This window comes from Salmo trutta, chromosome 25 (genome assembly GCF_901001165.1).
Source record: "Salmo trutta chromosome 25, fSalTru1.1, whole genome shotgun sequence".
Taxonomy (NCBI): Eukaryota; Metazoa; Chordata; class Actinopteri; order Salmoniformes; family Salmonidae; genus Salmo; species Salmo trutta.
This window is the reverse complement of record NC_042981.1, coordinates 952,198-972,167: the sequence shown is the minus strand read 5'-3', so window position 1 is coordinate 972,167 and position 19,970 is coordinate 952,198. Positions and strand designations below refer to the sequence as shown.

Here is a 19,970-nt window from a genome sequence, read left to right as displayed (position 1 = left end):
CCTGGTTCCTCTCTAGGTTTCTTCCTAGGTTTTTGGCCTTTCTAGGGAGTTTTTCCTAGGGAGTTTTTCCTAGCCACCGTGCTTCTTTCACATGCATTGCTTGCTGTTTGGGGTTTTAGGCTGGGTTTCTGTACAGCACTTTGAGATTTCAGCTGATATACGAAGGGCTATATAAATACATTTGATTTGATGTGAGAAGGGCTATATAAATACATTTGATTTGATTTAGTGTGTGTGTACAGTACCTCTTAGATATTGTGATCTTCCTGTAGTGCTTTTGTATGTATGATTGCTGTAAGAAGAGTTTGTTAATTTTAACATGCTCTAAATGTAATGGGCATATTAGCTCCCTGCTAATTACAGAGTTGTTTTTCTACAGCCATCAAGAGCATCGAGAAATGCATATCTAATGTGCAATCTCTTTATTAAGTATTTATACATATTGTATTCTAATATTTTTGTAATTGTTCAATTATTGATGGTAAATCCCAGTCTATTGACATACAAGCACTATCGAGCCTTGCACAACATATGTAATATCTAGAGAGTAAAGATCACATCTGTTAAATACACACAGGTGTTCAGAGAGACGCAGATAGCTCATTAGCACAGGTTAGTCCACTCTGTCTTCCGTGAACAAGCTCTGTAAGGTCCTGTGGGAACCCTAACCCTGCGTATCAATTTAGCCTATAGTTTTGTTGTTGTTGAAATTCATTTCTGTCCGATATGAAAACCGTACACCAAGCGATGCGTGTTAATATTCAGATGAAGCATTGGGGGCTATTAATTATTATTAACCCCAAACCACAGAAGATTCCTGCGTCTAATGTAATGGAACTGTAGAGTCAACGCCAACAGGGTCGACTGGTGTAGGAAGAGGGGTTTCCAATATGTAGGTTATATCCCTTTCTATATTAAAACAACTAATACCCCCACCAAAAAAATAGATATGCTTATTAATGATACTTGTCTTATACCAGCCATAACTAATGGAATTACATGTTGTTTAGCCTAAATATGACAGTGTTTTTAAAAAGCTACTCCCCTAAATGTGTAATGGTCCAGGCGGTTGCTATGCAGTGTAGTTTTATACAGGTCTATAGCGCTAACGAACAAAAATAATGGCACCGATACTGGCGCCTTGAAAAATATCGCCGGATTTACAAAAACGTTATTTTCATAACGACGTTTGTTTAAAAATGGCTTGTATACGCAGGGCGAACGGACAATTCCCGTGTATGAGCCCCGCTGTCAGGTAACGTCGATTTTCTGACGCTATCTTGTTCACCGAAATGGGACGTGATGAAGCTAGCTAGCTACCCTTTAGCTAGCCGGCTGTAAATATTTAGCTGCAGATGTGTTGCTTCTTTACGTTACTCGGCGGTTGAGCTAGCTAACGTTAGCCAACGGGTAACGTTAGCCAACGGGTAACGTTAGCCAACGGGTAACGTTAGCCAACGGGTAACGTTAGCCAAGGGGTAACGTTAGCCAAGGGGTAACGTTAGCCAAGGGGTAACGTTAGCCAACAGTAGCTTTCAAGCAAACGTCATGTTTGACTATTGATATTGGATCAGCCAGATAATGAAGCTAACTAATCGATTGATTGTAGCTAGACTCGTTAGCGTCAATTGCCTAGGAATTCAATCAAAGTCGCACTGTGGGAATGTGCAGATTCATCTACGTTGTACCTTTTTTACTGTATATTTTTTTTCTTATTATTTACTGTAGCTGCTGTGTTGCTATTTCTGTTATTCGCAGGTCTGAGTGCGGATTGCACATTTTGATCATACGAAAAAAGGTAGAAGGTGGAAAATGTAAATTGCACCACCATCTAACCCTGCACACTATCCCCAAAACCCATCCCACTACTTTAGCCCTAAACGATTCTACACCAGGCCGTTGTCCTTGGAGGATGGAAACCCTTCTCTCAATTTCCTGTAGATCTTCTGCACAAAAATCTCTCACACCCAAATATTTATCTGCTGCTTTAACTATCACATCTTTCTTCTGTGATTATTATTTTTTTGCTCCATCAGTGCAGTTGATCAAAGTCGGTTAAATGCAAGAAATCCAACCTTATTAAAACTCAACCTTTCTGAATCTCTCTCTTCAGGCCTACTCACTGGGGGGGCTCCCAGTCAAATCCCTCATCCTTGGGCTATCCTCTACTCTCCTTACTGCCTCAGCATATGAAAGTCTTCCTCACTCGAACTCTGGCAATCTCAACTTGTTTCTCGTACAGGGCACTTCAGACCCCCAGCTGCATGTGCGCCCCACAGTGTTCACACAGTGCTTTCTCAACCCGAACTTCACACTCCCTCCGACTATGGCCTCCTGCACGCTTTCCACATCCTGGGATCTCCCTTCTACATACTGCTGCCACATATCCAAATCCTTGGCACCTAAACAAGCGTAGCAGGTTCGGAATAAACGCCCTCACCGAATAGCAAATATACCCTAGCCAGACCTTATTCGTTAGAAACTCCATATTGAAGCTCAGCAAGAAAGACCGTTTAGCCTCCATCTTACCATTTCCACCGGATTTGCGTCTCCCCAAACGGCAGCCGTCACAAACACCAGAAATGTTATTTCTCATCTTATCCACCTCCACACTCAATGCCCCCCCCCCCAGTGATCACTTCTTTGATCGGCGCCCTACTCCGGAGAACAAAGCACGACCAGGGGTGAAAATTGATTTCATGTCTTCCCAGTACGGGACCACCTACATGTGCACGCGCCTAATCATAGAATTACATATAGAATCCTTATTCATTCAATAGGATCTCTGGGCCTAATCATAGAATTACATATAGAATCCTTATTCATTCAATAGGATCTCTGTGGGCCTAATCATAGAATTACATATAGAATCCTTATTCATTCAATAGGATCTCTGGGCCTAATCATAGTTATTTCATAGTTTTGATGTCTTCACTATTCTACAATGTAGAAAATTGAAAAAAATAAAGAAAACCCAAGAATGAGTAGGTTTGTCCAAACTTTTGACTGGTACTATATACTGGTACTTAAATGTAATGTTAAATGTAAATGTTTTATTGTTGGACATAGACTGTGAAAACACTAGGAAATCAACTCCAAGTGATTTTAATTTAAGAAATCTGTTCCCAAGTGAATACTATATATATATATATATATATATATATATATATATATATATATATATATATATATATATATAGTATTCACTTGGGAACAGATTTCTTAAATTAAAATCACTTGGAGTGTTTTCACAGTCTATGTCCAACAATAAAACATTTACATTTAACATTACATTTAAGTCATTTAGCAGACGCTCTTATCCAGAGCGACTTACAAATTGGTGCATTCACCTTATGATATCCAGTGGAACTACCACTTTACAATAGTGCATCTAAATCTTTTAGGGGGGGGGGGGGTTAGAAGGATTACTTTATCCTATCCTAGGTATTCCTTAAAGAGGTGGGGTTTCAGGTGTCTCCGGAAGGTGGTGATTGACTCCGCTGTCCTGGCGTCGTGAGGGAGTTTGTTCCACCATTGGGGTGCCAGAGCAGCGAACAGTTTTGACTGGGCTGAGCGGGAACTGTACTTCCTCAGAGGTAGGGAGGCGAGCAGGCCAGAGGTGGATGAACGCAGTGCCCTTGTTTGGGTGTAGGGCCTGATCAGAGCCTGAAGGTACGGAGGTGCCGTTCCCCTCACAGCTCCGTAGGCAAGCACCATGGTCTTGTAGCGGATGCGAGCTTCAACTGGAAGCCAGTGGAGAGAGCGGAGGAGCGGGGTGACGTGAGAGAACTTGGGAAGGTTGAACACCAGACGGGCTGCGGCGTTCTGGATGAGTTGTAGGGGTTTAATGGCACAGGCAGGGAGCCCAGCCAACAGCGAGTTGCAGTAATCCAGACGGGAGATGACAAGTGCCTGGATTAGGACCTGCGCCGCTTCCTGTGTGAGGCAGGGTCGTACTCTGCGAATGTTGTAGAGCATGAACCTACAGGAACGGGTCACCGCCTTGATGTTAGTTGAGAACAACAGGGTGTTGTCCAGGATCACGCCAAGGTTCTTAGCACTCTGGGAGGAGGACACAATGGAGTTGTCAACCGTGATGGCGAGATCATGGAACGGGCAGTCCTTCCCCGGGAGGAAGAGCAGCTCCGTCTTGCCGAGGTTCAGCTTGAGGTGGTGATCCGTCATCCACACTGATATGTCTGCCAGACATGCAGAGATGCGATTCGCCACCTGGTTATCAGAAGGGGGAAAGGAGAAGATTAATTGTGTGTCGTCTGCATAGTAATGATAGGAGAGACCATGTGAGGATATGACAGAGCCAAGTGACTTGGTGTATAGCGAGAATAGGAGAGGGCCTAGAACAGAGCCCTGGGGGACGCCAGTGGTGAGAGCATGTGGTGCGGAGACAGATTCTCGCCACGCCACCTGGTAGGAGCGACCTGTCAGGTAGGACGCAATCCAAGCGTGGGCCGCGCCAGAGATGCCCAACTCGGAACGTTTATCTATATACAGTACCAGTCAAAAGTGTGGACAAACCTACGTGATTGTATACAAATGTAAACAAGGTTTGAAATTATTATTATTTTTGTTATTATACCTCCTTTTTCTCCCCAATTGATAGTCTTGTCCCATCGCTGCAACTCCCGTACAGACTCGGGAGGGGCGAAGGTCAAGAGTCCTCCAGAACACAACTCCGCCCAAGCCGCACTGCTTTTTGACACAATACACGCTTAACCCGGAAGCCAGCCGCACCAATGTGTCGGAGGAAACACGTACACCTGGCGACCGTGTCAGCGCCCAGCCCGCCACAGGAGTCGCTAGAGCGCGATGGGACAAGGACATCCCAGCCGGCCAAGCCCTCCCCTAGCCGGTCTACGCTGGGGGTCTCCCGGTTGCGACACAGCCTGGGATCGAACCAGGACCTGTAGTAAAACAGCTAGCACTGCCTTAGACCGCAGCGCCACTCGGGAGGCCCGAAAGGATTATGTTTTAGTCAAGCATCTGTTTGGGCTTCTTCTGGTCAATTTGCATTCTACAAATTATTTGTAATTATCTTTATATTTTAGTTGACGTTCTTATCCAGAGTGACTTACAGGAGCAATTAGGGTTTTTCACCTAGTCGTCTCAGGGATTCCAACCGACCTGCCTGTTCCGGCCCCCCCGACACTCTTAACCACTAGGCTACCTGCCGACCCTGCCTGTTCTGTCCCCCCCGACACTCTTAACCACTAGGCTACCTGCCGACCCTGCCTGTTCTGGACCCCCGACACTCTTAACCACTAGGCTACCTGCCGACCCTGCCTGTTCTGGCCCCCCGACACTCTTAACCACTAGGCTACCTGCCGACCCTGCCGGTTCTGTCCCCCCCGACACTCTTAACCACTAGGCTACCTGCCGACCCTGCCTGTTCTGGCCCCCCGACACTCTTAACCACTAGGCTACCTGCCGACCCTGCCTGTTCTGCCCCCCCCGACACTCTTAACCACTAGGCTACCTGCCGACCCTGCCTGTTCCGGCCCCCCCCGACACTCTTAACCACTAGGCTACCTGCCGACCCTGCCTGTTCTGGCCCCCCGACACTCTTAACCTCTAGGCTACCTGCCGACCCTGCCTGTTCTGGCCCCCCCGACACTCTTAACCACTAGGCTACCTGCAGACCCTGCCTGTTCCGGCCCCCCGACACTCTTAACCACTAGGCTACCTGCCGACCCTGCCTGTTCTGGCCCCCCGACACTCTTAACCACTAGGCTACCTGCCGACCCTGCCTGTTCTGGCCCCCCGACACTCTTAACCACGAGGCTACCTGCCGACCCTGCCTGTTCTGGCCCCCCGACACTCTTAACCACGAGGCTACCTGCCGACCCTGCCTGTTCTGGCCCCCCGACACTCTTAACCACGAGGCTACCTGCCGACCCTGCCTGTTCTGCCCTCCCCCGACACTCTTAACCACTAGGCTACCTGCCGACCCTGCCTGTTCTGGCCCCCCGACACTCTTAACCACTAGGCTACCTGCCGACCCTGCCTGTTCTGGCCCCCCGACCATCTGCTTAAGAAAAATGGGCGCGGCTGAATCTAGGTGATGGTCCCTGGTCTAGGCTATGCCACCCGTGTTCAAGTCCATTCGCAAATTTTTCATGCCATGCGTCAGCCTAACGATAAATAATGGTGTAATGGCCGACAGTTTTCTTGACATTTAGTTTTCGTTATTGTGACAGGCTCATGTTTTACCGGACCATACCGCCTTACTTTCACCCCGAACATGACACCAGTCGAGTCTCGAGACGCCTGACGCAGATCTCTTGCTGCCTCTTGGTGGAGGATACACAACAAAAATCTAAACAATTCCACTTCTCTAAACTTTGACGGATATAACAGTTCCCAGTTTGTCTTTTACCCAGCTTGAAACAACATATTGGTCGGCCAAAAAACATAGATCCACTTATTCCAAAAAACCGCGCTCCTACCAGTCCAAAATCATCTCTGGTAGGATTTTCAGGGCAAACGTTGGAAATCTGTACCAACACACCTGCTGCCACAGGACGGCCTTCATCCTGGTCAGCCTCAATTTCAGAGGAATCATCACTGGCTACATCTCATGATTCTCAAGAGAGCCAGCAGACCCATGGGATCTAACATCCTCAAAATGCTCAAGTGATAAACTAGATTTATAAGTAATATTACCTGGCTTGTATTCAGGCGATGAAGGTTTGTACTTAGAACCATTTTTTCCCCCCCGCTTTCGAGTCATGGCATTTCCTCTTTCTCGCCGTCAGACTGGTAACCTTTTGTCCAATTGCTGCTCCAAGGTTCATACGGTGGATGTTTATTTGTATTTTGACAAACTGGCGTCAATGGCACCTACTGTAGTTACGTTATATTGTGTTTGTCTTTTTCAGCTGCTCCCGTCTGCGCCATGTCCAGTCACTGCTGTGGGAAGGGGAAGCCAGCCCTGATGGGATTCTTTGCTCTCTGGGTGAGTCCAGCACTGTCTCAATACTGGAGTCAACATTTAGTCTGAGGAAGTTGAATTTGACATCATGACAATATATTAAACATTGCTTGAATGCAGTATACTGTCTTGAGATATTATTTATACACTTAGTATACCAAACATTATCGAACACCTTCCTAATATTGAGTTTCACCTCCACCTTTTGCCCTCAGAACAGCCTTAATTCATCACGACATGGACTCTTCAAGGTGTCAAGTGTTCCCCAGGGATGCTGGCCCATGTTGACTCCAATGTTTCCATTTGGGTGGTGGACCATTCTTGATACACACGGGGAAACTGTTGAGCGTGAAAAACCCAGCAGCGTTGCAGTTCTTGACACAAACCGGTGCGCCTGGCACCTACTACCACATACCCCGTTTATAGGCACTTAAATCTCTGAATGGCACACATACACAATCCTGGGTCAAGGCTTAAAAAACATTATTTAACCCGACTCCTTCCCTTCATCTACACTAATTGAAGTGGATTTAACAAGTGACATCAATAAGGGTTCATACAGTAGCTTTCTCCTGGTCAGTCTCTCATGGAAAGAGCAGGTGTTCTTAATGTTTTGTACACTATTCCCTGTTTTATATAGATGATGCTTTAGCTATGTTGTTGTATATGTAGTCATATTAACCTTCCCTGTTTTATATAGATGATGCTTTAGCTATGTTGTTGTATATGTAGTCATATTAACCTTCCCTGTTTTATATAGATGATGCTTTAGCTATGTTGTTGTATATGTAGTCATATTAACCTTCCCTGTTTTATTTGATTTCAGCATGATTTGACATGTTAGTTCATATTGCAGGGATTGACAGCAGGTATAACGAGGGCTGCAGTGAGCTGGCCAACTACCTGTTCTATGGACTGTACCGGAAGAACCATCTGAACCTGGGGCACATTCTGGAGGACTTCCCCGAGGAGGTGCTGGATGGTGAGGAGTAAGGGTTATATGGGGTTTAGTATTTTATTAAGATCCCCAAGGCAGCGGATACTCTTCCTGTGGTCCAAATAGGAAACAAAAACACAACAAATAGAATCAATAATATATATAATACAATATGCAAATATATATATATAAACATGTCTGTGTGTCTCTTCATAGTCCCCGTCATGCCGTAAGGTGTTCTTTTATCTGTTTTAAAATCTGAGTTACCTGGGGTGGCAGAGAGTTCTATTTAATTCTCTATTTAATACTGTTTGTTTCTCAGCCTCTGTTCTGAACCTGGGGACTATGACTAGCTTCCCTGTGGCTCAGTTGGTAGAGCATGGTGTTTGCAACGCCAGGGTTGTGGGTTCGATTCCCACGGGGGGCCAGTACGTCTGCTAAATGACTAAAATGTAAATGAAGAGACGTCTGGTTGCATAGTGTCCAAACTTTGTGCCAACAGACAGTTCGGTACCTTAAACGCATCAATACCTTGTGCAAATACCCATAGTGATGCAGGCGATCTCTCCTCAACTGTATGCATTCACTACTGTAAGTCGCTCTAGATCTCTCCTCAACTTAGAGCCAGGGGAGACAGGCATGTAATTGACATTTTTATTTATTAATTTTTATTTCACCTTTATTTAACCAGGTAGGCAAGTTGAGAACCAGTTCTCATTTACAACTGCGACCTGGCCAAGATAAAGCGTAGCATCCGCCCTACATGTACATCTAAGTGTGATATGTGCTGCCATGTTGTGGACCGACTGCGATTTATCTATGTCCAGCGCATAAAATTAACACCCGGCAAATGCAGGTAGATTTAGGTATTGCCCTGTTAGAATATCTATTTCTACCAGCCACGCAGCAACATGGGGTTAGGATCAGTATAGTCAGTAGTAGGGGTTATGGGGTTAGGATGGATCAGTATAGTCAGTAGTAGGGGTTATGGGGTTAGGATGGATCAGTATAGTCAGTAGTAGGGGTTATGGGGATAGGATCAGTATAGTCAGTAGTAGGGGTTATGGGGATAGGATGGATCAGTATAGTCAGTAGTAGGGGTTATGGGGATAGGATGGATCAGTATAGTCAGTAGTAGGGGTTATGGGGATAGGATGGATCAGTATAGTCAGTAGTAGGGGTTATGGGGATAGGATGGATCAGTATAGTCAGTAGTAGGGGTTATGGGGTTAGGATCAGTATAGTCAGTAGTAGGGGTTATGTGGATAGGATCAGTATAGTCAGTAGTAGGGGTTATGGGGATAGGATGGATCAGTATAGTCAGTAGTAGGGGTTATGGGGTTAGGATGGATCAGTATAGTCAGTAGTAGGGGTTATGGGGTTAGGATGGATCAGTATAGTCAGTAGTAGGGGTTATGGGGTTAGGATGGATCAGTATAGTCAGTAGTAGGGGTTATGGGGTTAGGATGGATCAGTATAGTCAGTAGTAGGGGTTATGGGGTTAGGATGGATCAGTATAGTCAGTAGTAGGGGTTATGGGGATAGGATCAGTATAGTCAGTAGTAGGGGTTATGGGGATAGGATCAGTATAGTCAGTAGTAGGGGTTATGGGGATAGGATCAGTATAGTCAGTAGTAGGGGTTATGGGGTTAGGATCAGTATAGTCAGTAGTAGGGGTTATGGGGTTAGGATGGACCAGTATAGTCAGTAGTAGGGGTTATGGGGTTAGGATGGATCAGTATAGTCAGTAGTAGGGGTTATGGGGATAGGATCAGTATAGTCAGTAGTAGGGGTTATGGGGTTAGGATCAGTATAGTCAGTAGTAGGGGTTAGGATCAGTATAGTCAGTAGTAGGGGTTATGGGGTTAGGATGGATCAGTATAGTCAGTAGTAGGGGTAATGGGGATAGGATCAGTATAGTCAGTAGTAGGGGTTATGGGGTTAGGATGGATCAGTATAGTCAGTAGTAGGGGTTATGGGGTTAGGATCAGTATAGTCAGTAGTAGGGGTTATGGGGTTAGGATCAGTATAGTCAGTAGTAGGGGTTATGGGGTTAGGATCAGTATAGTCAGTAGTAGGGGTTATGGGGTTAGGATGGATCAGTATAGTCAGTAGTAGGGGTTATGGGGATAGGATCAGTATAGTCAGTAGTAGGGGTTATGGGGTTAGGATCAGTATAGTCAGTAGTAGGGGTTATGGGGTTAGGATCAGTATAGTCAGTAGTAGGGGTTATGGGGTTAGGATCAGTATAGTCAGTAGTAGGGGTTATGGGGATAGGATGGATCAGTATAGTCAGTAGTAGGGGTTATGGGGTTAGGATGGATCAGTATAGTCAGTAGTAGGGGTTATGGGGTTAGGATCAGTATAGTCAGTAGTAGGGGTTATGGGGTTAGGATGGATCAGTATAGTCAGTAGTAGGGGTTATGGGGTTAGGATGGATCAGTATAGTCAGTAGTAGGTGTTATGGGGTTAGGATGGATCAGTATAGTCAGTAGTAGGGGTTATGGGGTTAGGATGGATCAGTATAGTCAGTAGTAGGGGTTATGGGGTTAGGATGGATCAGTATATTCAGTAGTAGGGGTTATGGGGTTAGGATGGATCAGTATAGTCAGTAGTAGGGGTTATGGGGTTAGGATGGATCAGTATAGTCAGTAGTAGGGGTTATGGGGTTAGGATGGATCAGTATAGTCAGTAGTAGGGGTTATGGGGTTAGGATGGATTAGTATAGTCAGTAGTAGGGGTTATGGGGATAGGATCAGTATAGTCAGTAGTAGGGGTTATGATCAGTATAGTCAGTAGTAGGGGTTATGGGGATTGGATCAGTATAGTCAGTAGGGGTTATGGGGTTAGGATGGATCAGTATAGTCAGTAGTAGGGGTTATGATCAGTATAGTCAGTAGTAGGGGTTATGGGGTTAGGATCAGTATAGTCAGTAGTAGGGGTTATGGGGTTAGGATCAGTATAGTCAGTAGTAGGGGTTATGGGGATAGGATCAGTATAGTCAGTAGTAGGGGTTATGGGGTTAGGATGGATCAGTATAGTCAGTAGTAGGGGTTATGGGGTTAGGATGGATCAGTATAGTCAGTAGTAGGGGTTATGGGGTTAGGATGGATCAGTATAGTCAGTAGTAGGGGTTATGGGGTTAGGATCAGTATAGTCAGTAGTAGGGGTTATGGGGTTAGGATGGATCAGTATAGTCAGTAGTAGGGGTTATGGGGTTAGGATGGATCAGTATAGTCAGTAGTAGGGGTTATGGGGTTAGGATGGATCAGTATAGTCAGTAGTAGGGGTTATGGGGTTAGGATGGATCAGTATAGTCAGTAGTAGGGGTTATGGGGTTAGGATGGATCAGTATAGTCAGTAGTAGGGGTTATGGGGTTAGGATCAGTATAGTCAGTTGTAGGGGTTATGGGGTTAGGATCAGTATAGTCAGTAGTAGGGGTTATGATCAGTATAGTCAGTAGTAGGGGTTATGGGGATAGGATCAGTATAGTCAGTAGTAGGGGTTATGATCAGTATAGTCAGTAGTAGGGGTTATGGGGTTAGGATGGATCAGTATAGTCAGTAGTAGGGGTTATGATGGATCAGTATAGTCAGTAGTAGGGGTTATGGGGTTAGGATGGATCAGTATAGTCAGTAGTAGGGGTTATGGGGTTAGGATGGATCAGTATAGTCAGTAGTAGGGGTTATGGGGATAGGATGGATCAGTATAGTCAGTAGTAGGGGTTATGGGGTTAGGATGGATCAGTATAGTCAGTAGTAGGGGTTATGGGGTTAGGATGGATCAGTATAGTCAGTAGTAGGGGTTATGGGGTTAGGATGGATCAGTATAGTCAGTAGTAGGGGTTATGGGGATAGGATCAGTATAGTCAGTAGTAGGGGTTATGGGGTTAGGATCAGTATAGTCAGTAGTAGGGGTTATGGGGTTAGGATCAGTATAGTCAGTAGTAGGGGTTATGGGGTTAGGATGGATCAGTATAGTCAGTAGTAGGGGTTATGGGGTTAGGATCAGTATAGTCAGTAGTAGGGGTTATGGGGTTAGGATCAGTATAGTCAGTAGTAGGGGTTATGGGGATAGGATCAGTATAGTCAGTAGTAGGGGTTATGGGGTTAGGATCAGTATAGTCAGTAGGGGTTATGGGGTTAGGATGGATCAGTATAGTCAGTAGTAGGGGTTATGGGGTTAGGATGGATCAGTATAGTCAGTAGTAGGGGTTAGGATCAGTATAGTCAGTAGTAGGGGTTATGGGGTTAGGATGGATCAGTATAGTCAGTAGTAGGGGTTATGGGGATAGGATCAGTATAGTCAGTAGTAGGGGTTATGGGGTTAGGATGGATCAGTATAGTCAGTAGTAGGGGTTATGGGGTTAGGATGGATCAGTATAGTCAGTAGTAGGGGTTATGGGGTTAGGATGGGTCAGTATAGTCAGTAGTAGGGGTTATGATGGATCAGTATAGTCAGTAGTAGGGGTTATGGGGTTAGGATGGATCAGTATAGTCAGTAGTAGGGGTTATGGGGTTAGGATCAGTATAGTCAGTAGTAGGGGTTATGGGGATAGGATCAGTATAGTCAGTAGTAGGGGTTATGGGGATAGGATCAGTATAGTCAGTAGTAGGGGTTATGGGGTTAGGATCAGTATAGTCAGTAGTAGGGGTTATGGGGTTAGGATCAGTATAGTCAGTAGTAGGGGTTATGGGGTTAGGATCAGTATAGTCAGTAGTAGGGGTTATGGGGATAGGATCAGTATAGTCAGTAGTAGGGGTTATGGGGTTAGGATCAGTATAGTCAGTAGTAGGGGTTATGGGGTTAGGATCAGTATAGTCAGTAGTAGGGGTTATGGGGTTAGGATCAGTATAGTCAGTAGTAGGGGTTATGGGGATAGGATCAGTATAGTCAGTAGTAGGGGTTATGGGGTTAGGATCAGTATAGTCAGTAGTAGGGGTTATGGGGTTAGGATCAGTATAGTCAGTAGTAGGGGTTATGGGGTTAGGATGGATCAGTATAGACAGTAGTAGGGGTTATGGGGATAGGATCAGTATAGTCAGTAGTAGGGGTTATGGGGTTAGGATGGATCAGTATAGTCAGTAGTAGGGGTTATGGGGTTAGGATGGATCAGTATAGTCAGTAGTAGGGGTTATGGGGTTAGGATCAGTATAGTCAGTAGTAGGGGTTATGGGGTTAGGATGGATCAGTATAGTCAGTAGTAGGGGTTATGGGGTTAGGATCAGTATAGTCAGTAGTAGGGGTTATGGGGATAGGATCAGTATAGTCAGTAGTAGGGGTTATGGGGTTAGGATGGATCAGTATAGTCAGTAGTAGGGGTTATGGGGTTAGGATGGATCAGTATAGTCAGTAGTAGGGGTTATGGGGATAGGATCAGTATAGTCAGTAGTAGGGGTTATGGGGTTAGGATCAGTATAGTCAGTAGTAGGGGTTATGGGGTTAGGATGGATCAGTATAGTCAGTAGTAGGGGTTATGGGGATAGGATGGATCAGTATAGTCAGTAGTAGGGGTTATGGGGTTAGGATGGATCAGTATAGTCAGTAGTAGGGGTTATGGGGTTAGGATGGATCAGTATAGTCAGTAGTAGGGGTTATGGGGTTAGGATCAGTATAGTCAGTAGTAGGGGTTATGGGGTTAGGATGGATCAGTATAGTCAGTAGTAGGGGTTATGGGGTTAGGATGGATCAGTATAGTCAGTAGTAGGGGTTATGGGGATAGGATCAGTATAGTCAGTAGTAGGGGTTATGGGGTTAGGATCAGTATAGTCAGTAGTAGGGGTTATGGGGTTAGGATCAGTATAGTCAGTAGTAGGGGTTATGGGGTTAGGATGGATCAGTATAGTCAGTAGTAGGGGTTATGGGGTTAGGATCAGTATAGTCAGTAGTAGGGGTTATGGGGTTAGGATCAGTATAGTCAGTAGTAGGGGTTATGGGGATAGGATCAGTATAGTCAGTAGTAGGGGTTAGGATCAGTATAGTCAGTAGTAGGGGTTATGGGGTTAGGATCAGTGTAGTCAGTAGTAGGGGTTATGGGGATAGGATGGATCAGTATAGTCAGTAGTAGGGGTTATGGGGTTAGGATCAGTATAGTCAGTAGTAGGGGTTATGGGGATAGGATCAGTATAGTCAGTAGTAGGGGTTATGGGGTTAGGATGGATTAGTATAGTCAGTAGTAGGGGTAATGGGGATAGTATCAGTATAGTCAGTAGTAGGGGTTATGGGGTTAGGATGGATCAGTATAGTCAGTAGTAGGGGTTATGGGGTTAGGATCAGTATAGTCAGTAGTAGGGGTTATGGGGTTAGGATCAGTATAGTCAGTAGTAGGGGTTATGGGGATAGGATCAGTATAGTCAGTAGTAGGGGTTAGGATCAGTATAGTCAGTAGTAGGGGTTATGGGGTTAGGATCAGTATAGTCAGTAGTAGGGGTTATGGGGTTAGGATGGATCAGTATAGTCAGTAGTAGGGGTTATGGGGTTAGGATGGATCAGTATAGTCAGTAGTAGGGGTTATGGGGTTAGGATCGATCAGTATAGTCAGTAGTAGGGGTTATGGGGTTAGGATCAGTATAGTCAGTAGTAGGGGTTATGGGGTTAGGATCAGTATAGTCAGTAGTAGGGGTTATGGGGTTAGGATCAGTATAGTCAGTAGTAGGGGTTATGGGGTTAGGATCAGTATAGTCAGTAGTAGGGGTTATGGGGTTAGGATGGATCAGTATAGTCAGTAGTAGGGGTTATGGGGTTAGGATGGATCAGTATAGTCAGTAGTAGGGGTTATGGGGTTAGGATCAGTATAGTCAGTAGTAGGGGTTATGGGGTTAGGATGGATCAGTATAGTCAGTAGTAGGGGTTATGGGGTTAGGATCAGTATAGTCAGTAGTAGGGGTTATGGGGATAGGATCAGTATAGTCAGTAGTAGGGGTTATGGGGTTAGGATGGATCAGTATAGTCAGTAGTAGGGGTTATGGGGTTAGGATGGATCAGTATAGTCAGTAGTAGGGGTTATGGGGATAGGATCAGTATAGTCAGTAGTAGGGGTTATGGGGTTAGGATCAGTATAGTCAGTAGTAGGGGTTATGGGGTTAGGATGGATCAGTATAGTCAGTAGTAGGGGTTATGGGGATAGGATGGATCAGTATAGTCAGTAGTAGGGGTTATGGGGTTAGGATGGATCAGTATAGTCAGTAGTAGGGGTTATGGGGTTAGGATGGATCAGTATAGTCAGTAGTAGGGGTTATGGGGTTAGGATCAGTATAGTCAGTAGTAGGGGTTATGGGGTTAGGATGGATCAGTATAGTCAGTAGTAGGGGTTATGGGGTTAGGATGGATCAGTATAGTCAGTAGTAGGGGTTATGGGGATAGGATCAGTATAGTCAGTAGTAGGGGTTATGGGGTTAGGATCAGTATAGTCAGTAGTAGGGGTTATGGGGTTAGGATCAGTATAGTCAGTAGTAGGGGTTATGGGGTTAGGATGGATCAGTATAGTCAGTAGTAGGGGTTATGGGGTTAGGATCAGTATAGTCAGTAGTAGGGGTTATGGGGTTAGGATCAGTATAGTCAGTAGTAGGGGTTATGGGGATAGGATCAGTATAGTCAGTAGTAGGGGTTAGGATCAGTATAGTCAGTAGTAGGGGTTATGGGGTTAGGATCAGTGTAGTCAGTAGTAGGGGTTATGGGGATAGGATGGATCAGTATAGTCAGTAGTAGGGGTTATGGGGTTAGGATCAGTATAGTCAGTAGTAGGGGTTATGGGGATAGGATCAGTATAGTCAGTAGTAGGGGTTATGGGGTTAGGATGGATCAGTATAGTCAGTAGTAGGGGTAATGGGGATAGTATCAGTATAGTCAGTAGTAGGGGTTATGGGGTTAGGATGGATCAGTATAGTCAGTAGTAGGGGTTATGGGGTTAGGATCAGTATAGTCAGTAGTAGGGGTTATGGGGTTAGGATCAGTATAGTCAGTAGTAGGGGTTATGGGGATAGGATCAGTATAGTCAGTAGTAGGGGTTAGGATCAGTATAGTCAGTAGTAGGGGTTATGGGGTTAGGATCAGTATAGTCAGTAGTAGGGGTTATGGGGTTAGGATGGATCAGTATAGTCAGTAGTAGGGGTTATGGGGTTAGGATGGATCAGTATAGTCAGTAGTAGGGGTTATGGGGTTAGGATCGATCAGTATAGTCAGTAGTAGGGGTTATGGGGTTAGGATCAGTATAGTCAGTAGTAGGGTTATGGGGTTAGGATCAGTATAGTCAGTAGTAGGGGTTATGGGGTTAGGATCAGTATAGTCAGTAGTAGGGGTTATGGGGTTAGGATCAGTATAGTCAGTAGTAGGGGTTATGGGGTTAGGATGGATCAGTATAGTCAGTAGTAGGGGTTATGGGGTTAGGATCAGTATAGTCAGTAGTAGGGGTTATGGGGTTAGGATGGATCAGTATAGTCAGTAGTAGGGGTTATGGGGTTAGGATGGATCAGTATAGTCAGTAGTAGGGGTTATGGGGATAGGATCAGTATAGTCAGTAGTAGGGGTTATGGGGATAGGATCAGTATAGTCAGTAGTAGGGGTTATGGGGTTAGGATCAGTATAGTCAGTAGTAGGGGTTATGGGGTTAGGATGGATCAGTATAGTCAGTAGTAGGGGTTATGGGGTTAGGATCAGTATAGTCATTAGTAGGGGTTATGGGGTTAGGATGGATCAGTATAGTCAGTAGTAGGGGTTATGGGGTTAGGATCAGTATAGTCAGTAGTAGGGGTTATGGGGATAGGATGGATCAGTATAGTCAGTAGTAGGGGTTATGGGGATAGGATCAGTATAGTCAGTAGTAGGGGTTATGGGGATAGGATCAGTATAGTCAGTAGTAGGGGTTATGGGGATAGGATCAGTATAGTCAGTAGTAGGGGTTATGGGGATAGGATCAGTATAGTCAGTAGTAGGGGTTATGGGGTTAGGATGGATCAGTATAGTCAGTAGTAGGGGTTATGGGGTTAGGATGGATCAGTATAGTCAGTAGTAGGGGTTATGGGGATAGGATGGATCAGTATAGTCAGTAGTAGGGGTTATGGGGTTAGGATCAGTATAGTCAGTAGTAGGGGTTATGGGGTTAGGATGGATCAGTATAGTCAGTAGTAGGGGTTATGGGGATAGGATCAGTATAGTCAGTAGTAGGGGTTATGGGGTTAGTATCAGTATAGTCAGTAGTAGGGGTTATGGGGTTAGGATCAGTATAGTCAGTAGTAGGGGTTATGGGGATAGGATCAGTATAGTCAGTAGTAGGGGTTATGGGGTTAGGATGGATCAGTATAGTCAGTAGTAGGGGTTATGGGGATAGGATCAGTATAGTCAGTAGTAGGGGTTAGGATGGATCAGTATAGTCAGTAGTAGGGGTTATGGGGTTAGGATGGATCAGTATAGTCAGTAGTAGGGGTTATGGGGTTAGGATGGATCAGTATAGTCAGTAGTAGGGGTTATGGGGATAGGATCAGTATAGTCAGTAGTAGGGGTTATGGGGTTAGGATGGATTAGTATAGTCAGTAGTAGGGGTTATGGGGTTAGGATGGATCAGTATAGTCAGTAGTAGGGGTTATGGGGTTAGGATGGATCAGTATAGTCAGTAGTAGGGGTTATGGGGATAGGATGGATCAGTATAGTCAGTAGTAGGGGTTATGGGGTTAGGATCAGTATAGTCAGTAGTAGGGGTTATGGGGTTAGGATCAGTATAGTCAGTAGTAGGGGTTAGGATCAGTATAGTCAGTAGTAGGGGTTATGGGGTTAGGATCAGTATAGTCAGTAGTAGGGGTTATGGGGATAGGATCAGTATAGTCAGTAGTAGGGGTTATGATGGCTCAGTATAGTCAGTAGTAGGGGTTATGGGGTTAGGATGGATCAGTATAGTCAGTAGTAGGGGTTATGGGGTTAGGATGGATCAGTATAGTCAGTAGTAGGGGTTATGGGGTTAGGATCAGTATAGTCAGTAGTAGGGGTTATGGGGTTAGGATCAGTATAGTCAGTAGTAGGGGTTATGGGGTTAGGATCAGTATAGTCAGTAGTAGGGGTTATGGGGATAGGATCAGTATAGTTAATAGTAGTGGTTATGGGGTTAGGATCAGTATAGTCAGTAGTAGGGGTTATGGGGTTAGGATCAGTATAGTCAGTAGTAGGGGTTATGGCTCCTGGATCCAGTGATTAATATGTCTAAAAGACTACATCCCGAATGGCACCCTATTCCCTATATAGTGCATATAGGTCTCTGGTCAACAGTAGTGCACTATATAGGGAATAGGGTGCTTTTTGGGATGACAACCTCTGTTTTCTAGTGTTTTGTTAATGCTGTCTTACTCTGTGTTGTTCTGGCTCGTTAACATTGAGACCCCTCTCTTCGACCCCTCTCTTCGACCCCTCTCTTCGACCCCTCTCTTCGACCCCTCTCTTCGACCCCTCTCTTTGACCCCTCTCTTCCGTCTCCAGATGTGATCGTGCTGATCAAGGCAGAGAGTGTTCACCTGTACTGTAACCCAGTTAACTACAGTTACCTGCTGCCTTACGTCTCCCACTGGAGGAACCTCACCGTTCACTGCATGAACCAATCAGAGGTTAGCTATTACTGTAATCACATAGACTGCCTTACCCAGGCAGAGGTTAGCTATTACTGCCATCACACTTCTAAGTTCTCATTCAAATGTTCAATTGATCAAGAAGTAAATAACAATATTTTTATGTCTTGATTAGATTACTTAATTAATAGAAATGCATTTATATTTGTTTCCTTAACCAAGCATAGACATACATTGACCTGTGTATAAGTTGAATGTTGATTACCCATGTTGATTGTGTTCACTCCTGTTCTCCGCCCTCCCCCATCTTCTTTGTTTTCCCCCCTCATCTCCCCCTGCAGTATGAAGACGAGGAAGCAGCGGAGGAGTTTAAGATCTCCAGCTTTGTGAGCATGGTTCAAGACTGCAGCCGTATAGGAGTTCCTTACAGCACCCAGGGTACAGTATACTTACAGAGATTACATTACATAGTACATGTTACATGTACAGTGTCTTTGGCAAGTATTCGGACCCCTTGACTTTTCCCACATTTTGTTACGCGTCGTGACTTTACTTTCATTAATCTGATGATTGTTATTTATTTAATCAACTAACTATGTGTGTTACCTGATTTTAAATTAATCATGTGACAATTAACTCATTAGGATTTGGGGCACCACGAGAGCGGTTGTTACCATCTCCCGAATCAAACTCTGAAGGTCTTTACCTATCACATCCATAAAACAGTCAACCTATTAATCATAACCTCATATCATATCATCATTCTGAACAGTCGTAACCTCCTGCATCTGCAAAAGAAAACAGCCTTACTTGTGATTCAATACTGATTCAGTAAAGACCTAAGTTGCAGAATGGCTGCCGTTTTACGGGCTCCTAACCAATTGTGCTACAGTGTGTGTTTTTTTTTGTAACTTATTTTGTACATAATGTTTCCGCCACTGTCTCTTATGACCCGAAAAAGAGCTTTTGGATATCAGGACAAGAGATTACTCACCTCGTACTGGAAGAAGATTTTTTTCTTTAACGAGTCGGAGGCGAAGGATTTACTTCAGACACCCGACAAGGCTCAAATCCCCGTTCATCGCATGAAAAAGAGACGGAGATATCGAGGACGTAGGTCAGGGTGCCTTGTAAGGATCCGACGGAGACTGGGTAATCTGCCTCTACCATCAGTCCTATTAGCCAACGTACAATCATTTGGAAAACAAAAATAGACGAGCTACGATCACGAATATCCGACCAATGGGACATTAAAGACTGTATTATGTTTCACCGAGTCGTGGCTGAACGACGACATGGATAACATACAGCTGGCTGGGTTTACGCTGCATCGGCAAGATAGAAGAGCTGCCTCTGTGTAACGGCTGTCTGTGGAAGTAGACCAAGGTGCAGCGGAGTTAGTGTTCATCTTGAGTTTTAATTTACGAACGAACACGATACAACAAAACAAGAAAACCGACAGCCAAACAGTGCTGTCAGGTGCACGACACTAAACAGAAACAATCCCCCCCCCCCCCCCCCCCCCCACAAAACCCA

General features: G+C 45.0%; 1 protein-coding gene across 2 annotated transcripts in view; it reads left to right on the top strand.

Moving 5' to 3' along the window:
* The first annotated feature begins 1,098 nt into the window (after positions 1-1,098).
* The window catches only part of dnaaf9 (dynein axonemal assembly factor 9), a 100,522-nt gene continuing 81,650 nt past the window's right edge, over positions 1,099-19,970 (top strand). For both annotated transcript variants that reach the window (XM_029712596.1, XM_029712595.1), the window contains exons 1-5: positions 1,099-1,255; positions 6,897-6,973; positions 7,806-7,931; positions 18,349-18,473; positions 18,776-18,872. In XM_029712596.1, the coding sequence (XP_029568456.1) occupies positions 1,200-1,255; positions 6,897-6,973; positions 7,806-7,931; positions 18,349-18,473; positions 18,776-18,872 (481 nt within the window). In that variant the 5' untranslated portion in view covers positions 1,099-1,199. The remainder of the gene's footprint in view (positions 1,256-6,896; positions 6,974-7,805; positions 7,932-18,348; positions 18,474-18,775; positions 18,873-19,970) is intronic.